The sequence below is a fragment of the Mus caroli genome, chromosome 14 (assembly GCF_900094665.2).
Source record: "Mus caroli chromosome 14, CAROLI_EIJ_v1.1, whole genome shotgun sequence".
Classification (NCBI taxonomy): domain Eukaryota; kingdom Metazoa; phylum Chordata; class Mammalia; order Rodentia; family Muridae; genus Mus; species Mus caroli.
The window spans coordinates 52,700,237-52,708,888 of record NC_034583.1 but is presented as its reverse complement, the minus strand read 5'-3'; the positions used below and the strand labels follow the sequence as shown (position 1 = coordinate 52,708,888).

The following is an 8,652-nucleotide window of genomic DNA, read 5'->3' as shown; positions in this document are numbered from 1 at the left end:
ATCTGCTTTTCAAAAAGAACTGGTAACACCTTTGAAAGTAAAAAAAAAAAAAAAAAAGAACCCAAATACAAGCAAGCCTATGAGCTCATCAACACTCACCTGCCAAGACTGGGAGGTCTGTTCCAGGAGCAAACCGGTTTTGTTTGCCTCACTCTGCTGAGGGCACCGGAGTTTCGATTAGTAAGGGCAAAGTATGTTGGGCAGTGTCCTAACAAATTACTTTTCCAACCAGGAAAGACTATGGGATTTCTGCCTCTCTACATTAGTGGCCTATTCAGAGCCATTTAACAGTCTTTAATTAAATATGTGACCAATTATTAAATATCTAACACATGTACTACTTTTAATAACACTTTTAAGCAACAGGCTTGATTTATAAAACAATTTTTTGTAACAGTCTATTATGATTATTTTAAAAATGTGTGTCCATTAAACCATGTAGAGAGAGATAAGTCTGGACAAACAAAACATACTTTAAACATGAAAAAGTACAGTGTGTGAGATCTTGATTGTTCCAGCACATCTTCATTACGCAATAGCAGCCAGATAATCCTTCACTTCAGTTGGAGTGAGCCTCCCAAAGCCAGCCTCATTGCAGATCCCAACTTTTTTTCTTTCTTTCTTTTTTTTTTTTTTTCGTGTTTCGAGACAAGGTTTCTCTATATAGCCTTGGCTGTCCTGGAACTCACTCTGTAGACCAGGCTGGCTTCGAACTCAGAAAGAAATCCGACTGCCTCTGCCTCCCAAGTGCTGGGATTAAAGGCGTGTGCCACCACACCCGGCTCAGATCCCAACTTCTATGTTATCTTCTGTCATTTGCCCTTCAAAGCTTTCCTTTAGGGTTAAGATGGCTGTATGAATGACATCTTCCAGTTCTAGGTCTTCATTATATCTTTTCTCAAGGACAGTTTTCCAGTTCACATAGTTCTTTCTCATTGCTGTGGCCTTCCAGGCAAAGCAAGCTCCAGATGGGTCTGACTGAAATAAAGATGGTCGTCCCTCATTCTACCCACAGATAAGTAAAGAAACACCGAATGGACGAACACCACCTGCCTGCGTGTACTCCTGCATCACAGATGCTGCTCTCTGTACCAGCTGGGCTGTGGGAACGGGTTCTTGGTAAACAAGATAGTATTGCTGAGCAAGTTTCCGGGCTCTGTGTACAAGTGCTCTGTAATCGGGGCCCATGCCACTAGACACCAAACCAATGTGTTTGGTTATGGGCTCCACCTTGTGTACACTCCTTTCATCATACGGGATGGATTTCTGCTTTTTCTCAGTTGCTAATACTATGCCATTTGCAGCTTTAATTCCCACTGAAGGGGCCCCTTTAGCTACTGCAAATCTGGACAGGCTTGCCAGATGGGCTGAATGTAGTGTAGTCAGCGAGAAGCTGTAACTGTGCTCTGCCATCTTTACCCGGAAAGTTGGACATAAAACAAATTTTATCTACATATGTTATAGCAGATTAGCTAATGTGAAGACTAATAAAACATGCAAAAAATGAAGCGCAAATCTGCATTTTTAACCGAATATATTTTGAGGGTTGTAACCTTAATTTTAAGTTTAAACTTTAAAATCTGAGATGCTAAAAGATGTGGTGAAGCAAATAAAGGGCTAGAGTTGGACCCCCGGGGTTTGTATCATACTTTGTATATTTTCTACCTTTGTGAAAGTGCAGTCATTTAATCTATTTCTTCATCTATAAAGTAGGGACAGTATTGAGCTTGAAATGTTGCAAAAAGTCTATCGTGTGGTGTGTGTGTGTGTGTGTGTGTGTGAGAGAGAGAGAGAGAGAGAGAGAGAGAGAGAGGATTATCAAGAGTACTTCATAGATATAGAGGCAGTGAGGGAGAGGGGATAGTCCAAAATTATTTTAGCAATTACTTTGAATATTAATTCTGTAATAACTAACTCTCAAAGTAAAACAAGCCTTGGATATCTCCCTTAGTATCATAATAAGAATATTTATTTATTTATGTATTTATTTATATTTTATGTGCATTGGTGTTTGAGGATGTCAGATCCCCTGGAACTAGAGTTGCAGACAGTTGTTGTGAGCTGCCGTGTGGTTGCTGGGAATTGAGCTCAGGACCTCTGGAAGAATAGCCAGTGCTCTTAACCACTGAGCCATCTCTCCAGCCCTAAAAATATTTTTATAAATAGAAGAGACCAAAGTCTGAAATTTTCCCTCATTCTATGGCTAAAAATCTCAATAAAGTATATTTACGCTCAGGTGACTAAAAGGTTATGTATAGGAAACCATTACTAAAGAATTGGAAATTTTTGTTCAGTGTCCCAGGATTTGATAAAGACCTAGAAAACTTCCAGGGAAGTTTATCTTATCTTGGAAGAGAGGTTTGAGCCAGATTCTGTTGGGACACCAGATGGTGTCTGAGGGATAACAACAGGCATATAAAAAGTGACCACCACTGGGGCCTTCCTTCCATATGGTAATAGGAAGCAGCAGACCCCAGTAAGAGCTGAGTTTCTCTTCACCCTCTCTCAGGGCATTCCCTTCACACTTCTAGGAACCATTGGTGCACCAGAAAGCTGAGCAAGACGGTCTGATCGGAAAGCAAGCCTGAAGACCTGAGTTCGATTCCCGGATCTCCAAGGTGGGGGGGGAAGAGAAAACCTATTTCTGAGAGTTGTCTTCAGACCTTGCCGTGGCACGAGAGCGCCTGAACGCACGTCCTGAGCACGAATATACAATAATGACTTTTTAAAAAGTCGTCTTTCGGCCCTGTCCCGACCTCTTCCCGTAGTCCCTTCATAAGGGTGACCGCTTGCAAGTCCTAGGTCCACGCAGCAATCAACCCAATGATAAACGCCGGTGCATGGAAAATGCGAAGAGCCTCGCCGCACATCCACAGGCCGGGTCGTCGGAGTCTGCGTGGCAGGATGCGGAGAGCGGGAGAGTTCCGACGGAAAACTCCCGGGCGTTTTATTAGCTCCATCCCCAAAGGAGGTCTGCCGATCCCTAAAAATCACTGAGGAGCCGCCCCAGGCAGCTACCAGTAGCGCGCCGACTCAGCACGGAGCTACTACGGAGGCTGAGGCGGTCGGGGCTGGAGTTCCAGACCCTATAGGCAGCACAGAAGGCCCTGTCAAACCAGCAACAGAACCACAGCCGCAGGGAATCCAGACGACTCTCAGCTCCGCCATTCACCTGCCAGCCACAGGGCTGAGGGGATGACGCCGCAGCACGCCTGCGCACGCCGCCACGCCCACCCCGTATCAGTCAGGCCACTGGCCACGCCTACTTTCAGAAACCCGGACCTTTTCCCCAACTCCGCCCTCTTCCAGCCGTCAGGCCACTGGCCCCGCCCTCTTTCAGTCAGTCAAGCCCGGGCCCCTGCTCCGCTCTCTACAGCGCCCTGCCCACCCGCCACACCCTCTTTGATTTGGGCTGGCCGCTAGCCCCGCCCACCTCTCGACACCGCCCCGCCCCTCCGGGCGGTCCTCGCTCCTTCGCCGGGGGACCTCGCCTCGGACTCGGCTTCGCCTCCCCGCCCGGTTGTCGCTGTGCGGGCTGCGAGGCTCCCGCGACCCAGAAGCACTCGGGTGCGGGCGGAGCGGTGGGGCTGTGTAGCTACGCCATGGCCGCGTCGGCGTGGTGCTGCCTGCGCTGCTGCAGGGACGGCGGGACTGGCCACATTCCTCTCAAGGAGATGCCGGCCGTACAGTTGGACACGCAGCACATGGGTAAGCGCCTCCCGACTGGACCCAACCGCCCACCGAGGGCCGAGGGAAATGGGGCGGGGACCACGTGACCACGCAGCCCGCTGTGGCCTCTCTGGCCTCGGTCATCGGGCATGGGCTGTGCCAGCCTCCGAGGGCTGAATCTCCCAGAGAGGAGTCAGGTGTTCCCAGGTGAGGAAAGCGGGGGCGCCCGCCCGCCATCAGTGCCCTAGTGTCGAGTGTCACCTAGTGTTTGCTGAGTCCTGTCTTCAGCACTATCAAATATAGGCTGAAGCTTGTTCTGGGGGAGTAATTTTCCCCTCACTTCCTGAAGCCCAAACAGGGCGGGTTGCAGAAGCCTGGAGTAGAGCCTCAGGTCGTAACAAGCCACTTCCACTAAAATCTCCATTGCTGGACACCTTAGTCACTGTTGGGAACGCTGTAATTTTATCTGACTCTCGCCATCGGGTCAAGCGATTGCAAAATAGAACAGTGCTCCTTCTCATCCATGTTTTTTTTTTTTTTCCAGTTCCCAATGGCTTTATAATTAATTTAATAATAATTTCTCATCCAACATTCTCCCTCCTCTGTAGCATCTTTTTCTACATAGGATTACTTCAGATTTTAGACCCCCCCCCAATATGGTTCCAAGCTTCTCGAATATTATCCAGGCAGATTTCCCAGAATAATTATTTCAGTTAGAGTACTGTCTTTTTGTGTATTATTACAATAAACTAATGCATTTTTTTGATTTCCCCAAATACCTCATTGTCTAAAAGACTGTATTTAAGTAACACAAGCATTCTTAATATCTACAACAAAACTCTTTTCCGCCCAGGTAATCTACAAGTCTGCAAACATTGCCCATTATATTTTCTATTGCAGTACTATACGCAGTCGTCGTTTACTATGGTGTACAGTGCCACCACAAATTTACAGTCTCTAGTATAGTACAGAATTTCAGTACTAAATACCTTTAAGCCCTTATCCATCACTATAGACAGTGGATGTTCAGATCTTGTACTTTCTCTCAGGAAACATTTCTATTTAATTTACTCACTCAATGAATATGACTTTTAGGTGACAAGATACTGTATTAAGGGCTGAGATAAGACTACAGGACTGTAGTGACTTTTGAGCCCCCCCCCCCCCTGTGCTGTCTATTATGTAGAACAATCCTTATTCCTGGCCTTTTTTAGGAAGAACTAAGTGACCCATTGTATCATTGCAGTTTCCCTTTCTCCTATGCTATCCAGCACACCCAGGTGCTGAGTAAAGAACCGGGATACGGTCTCTCAATTTCATCCCTTCCATGGAACTTTTTTCTTAAGCTATTTTACAATAAATTGAAACTACTTTCAAGCTTGATGTGAGAATCACAATAAAAAGGAAGAGAAGTGTTGAGTTAGAAGAATGATTCAAAAGCGGATTGGCCTTAACTTGAAAACATGGGAAACATACTGCTTGTGTTTAGCATAAAATTATATAACCTAAAGAATATATTTGGAGCCCGGCGTGGTGGTGCATGCCTTTAATCCCAGCACTCGGGAGGCAGAGGCAGGCAGATTTCTAAGTTCGAGGCCAGCCTGGTCTACAAAGTGAGTTCCAGGACAGCTCCCCCCAAAAAAGAATATATTTGGGCTTTTTTGTTTGTTTCATACTAGTTTCGTTTTGATTTATTTTGTTGGTTTCTTGGTTGTTGTTTTGTTTTTAAAGGAGAGTAGTCTATATTGCTCAGGTTGTCTTCAATTCCTGGCTCAAGCCACCACCACCTCAGCCTTCCACATGTCTACAGGTGTGTACCACAATGCCCTACTTGTTTTTTCACTTTCTTTCCTTTTTTTTTCTTCTCTTTTTAAAAAATACACATTCCATATCTAAACAATGATGTTGCATTACTTAAAACCATTTTGAAGTTTTAAAAATATTTTTTTGATTCATATAATTGTAAATTGGTCTTTTAGGAACAAGTAACTTTCAAGGTAGTTATTTTGAAAGGGATATACCCATCCTGGTTGTGTTTTGTTACTGTTATTTATTTATTTTTGGCAACTTGATGCAAGCTAGAGTACCTGAAAGGCAAGAGGGCCCTCAGTTGAGAGAATGCCTCATCCAGGTTGCCTGGTGGTAAGTTTGTAGAGCTTTTTTTTTTTTTTTTTTTGCTAATGGTTGTTGTGGATGGGCCCAGCTCATGGCAGGTTGTCCCAAGTTGCATAAGAAAGCAGGTTAAGCAAAGCAGGAGGAGGGGCCCAGTAAGCAGAGTTCCTCCATAGCCTGCCTCTGCTTCAGTTTCTGCCTCTAGGTTCCTGCCTTAAGGATCTACCTATCTTCCTTCTGTTTAGACTGTGATTTAGAACTGAAAGTGAAAGAAACCCTTCCTTCCCTGAATTGCTTTGGTCATAGTGTTTTATCATAGCAATAGAAATCTAAGGCACTATTCATTTGGAAATCTCTAATGTTTATTAACACACGTTCTATGGCTATGTTTATATAATGGTCTATCTGTACTCAAATCTGATTTAACTTTTCAAAGTAGTACCGGTTATTAATAAAACTACATGAGCTACTTAGATCCAAATATAGAATATCATTGTATTAATTAAGGAGAAGAAAGCTTGAAGTTATTCTTACTGATTCACAAACACCCTCAAATGATCTCTGAAATATAGACCTTTCTGCATTCACTCGCTCAGTAAGGAAATATATCAAAGTAAGAGTAACTGATGTGCTTAGCGTTGTTTCTAAAGTTCCAACTCACCAAACAGCCTAATTGTTTTGGAAATCTTTTCATATTTCCATTAACTTCATACCGTAGGATGAGGTGAAAAGCAGCAAATTATTAAAGAGGCAGGGTATGTGTGGAAGACCAGTTCAGAAAAAGTATCATTTATTTGCCCCTGGAAATGTGTTTCACTGAAGACCTTTTCAATTTCAAGTACTACAAATTACACCTCTGAATTGTTTACATGGTGGAGGAATTTTATTCTTGTGACACAAAATACAAAGGCGGCAGCACTAGCTTCAGGAAAAGACACAGTGCTGCCAGAGGTGAGCTTTATGTTTGTATGGGGTTTGCTGTAATTGTTGTTAATCTCTTGTCTTCTACTTCTTACTCAAGAAGGCTAGTTGCCATGGTCATTGGCAGCAACTCACTACTTTTTCTCTTTTCTTTTTCTTTTCCTTTTTTTGGGGTGGGGGTGGGGGTGTTGAGACAGTTTTTCTCTGTGTAATAGCCTTGGCTGTCTTGCAATTCTCCTTGTAGACCAGTCTGGCCTCAAACTCAAAGAGATCCTCCTGCCTCAGTCTCCCAACCACTGGGATTAAAGGCATGTGCCACCATGCCCAGCTACTTTCTCTATACTGTCCCACAAGAACAAAAGTGTCTTCAATTGTTCTTTGCAGAAGTCCTGACACTTTCCCTGATTATTGTTTACCAGGTCACATAATTGCCCTTGATGTAATCAATGTGACCACAAAATGTGAAGTATACTTACTGACTTAACCCACATCAAATACTGAAGCCTAAGACTGAGCCCTCAGAATTGTTAGGTTTCAAGAGGGAAGTCTGTCCTTAAAAGGTAAGCAGGTGCTACTGCTTGCTCTAAAGTGCTTAGCACAGCTTATTTATTCATTCCTATGTACGTTATTACTAAGCTCCTAGTAGAAGCCAAGCATTATACTGTCTTTGACATCAAAGAAGACACTCTTTATTCAAAACGACTAGAGTTGTATGGGGTAGTCAGATGCAAATCATTTATAAAATTTATTGCAATAATTTAGTGACTTGATTTCATTTTAAAATTGCATTTATTTATTTATTGCATATATGTGTGTGTTTAGGAACAGATGTGGAGCCAGAACATTACCTGTACTTGGGATTCTCCTGCCTCTGCTCGCCACATATCCTACTGGTATGGCCCACCATAGTCAGCCGAGGTTAACTTGCAAGAAGTGATTCTCTCCTTCCAATATGTGCAAGGTTGTTAGACTTGGTGGCAAATGCCTGAAACGGCTGAGTCATCTCTCCAGCTCAGAAATTGTGTGTGGAGGTTAGAGGACTACTTATTACCATGTGTGTTCCAGGGATCAAATTCAGGTCTTCTGAGGCTCTGTGGCAGGTGCCAGCCCTTAACATTTTTAGTTAAACAAACAAAGAAAAAAAATGCATTTACCTTGACAGTGTATAGTCTTTGTTTTGTTTTTTGTTTTTTTCGAGTCAGGGTTTCTCTGTGTAGCCTTGACTGTCCTGGAACTCACTCTGTAGACCAGGCTGGCCTCAAACTCAGAAATCTGCCTGCCTCTGCCTCCCAAGTGCTGGGATTAAAGGCGTGCGCCACCACACCCAGTTGACCGTGTATATATAGTCATCAGTTTAGACTGATGATTTTGTTTTGTTTAAGTAGGAACTCAGCCTTTTATTACTATTGCCAAGTTTTATGTAGGCCCTTCTGGAGGTGTGCCACCTAGCCCTAATACTTGTATGTGCTTGGCTTATGGTTTTATTTCCAGGGAGTAGATAATAATGGCCATAGACTTTGGAAGTCACATGTTTTAGTGTTAAAAGATTTTTCTTACAAATAAGAATTATGCTCTATTCATGATCTCTGATGAAGTTGATTTCCTCCCCCAAAAAATTAGAAACAAAGTACTAATAGGTTCACATTTCAAATGCTGTATTTTTCTTGCTGTTGAATCTGAAGTTGTTTGAGATGAAACTAAACTTTTCTTTTTTTTTTTTTTTTTTTTTTTTTTTTTTTTTATTTTTTTTTTTTTTTTTTTTTGTCCTTCTGTGGTTGCAGATCTTTTTTTTTTTTTTTAATATTTTTATTACATATTTTCCTCAATTACGTTTCCAATGCTATCCCAAAAGTCCCCCATAGCGCCCCCCCACTTCCCTATCCACCCATTCCCATTCTTTTGGCCCTGGCATTCCCCTATATTGGGGCATATAAAGTTTGCAAGTCCAAT

General features: G+C 43.1%; 1 protein-coding gene and 1 pseudogene across 2 annotated transcripts in view; one reads left to right on the top strand and one right to left on the bottom strand.

Moving 5' to 3' along the window:
- Positions 1-499: 499 nt before the first annotated feature.
- Positions 500-1,892, bottom strand: LOC110309843 (annotated as a pseudogene).
- Positions 1,893-3,347: 1,455 nt separating this feature from the next.
- Spryd7 (SPRY domain containing 7) overlaps positions 3,348-8,652 on the top strand; it is a 22,039-nt gene continuing 16,734 nt past the window's right edge. The window contains exon 1 of one of the 2 annotated variants that reach the window (XM_021181847.2): positions 3,348-3,708. In XM_021181847.2, the coding sequence (XP_021037506.1) occupies positions 3,603-3,708 (106 nt within the window). In that variant the 5' untranslated portion in view covers positions 3,348-3,602. The remainder of the gene's footprint in view (positions 3,709-8,652) is intronic. The other variant, XM_021181848.2, reaches the window with a different exon arrangement.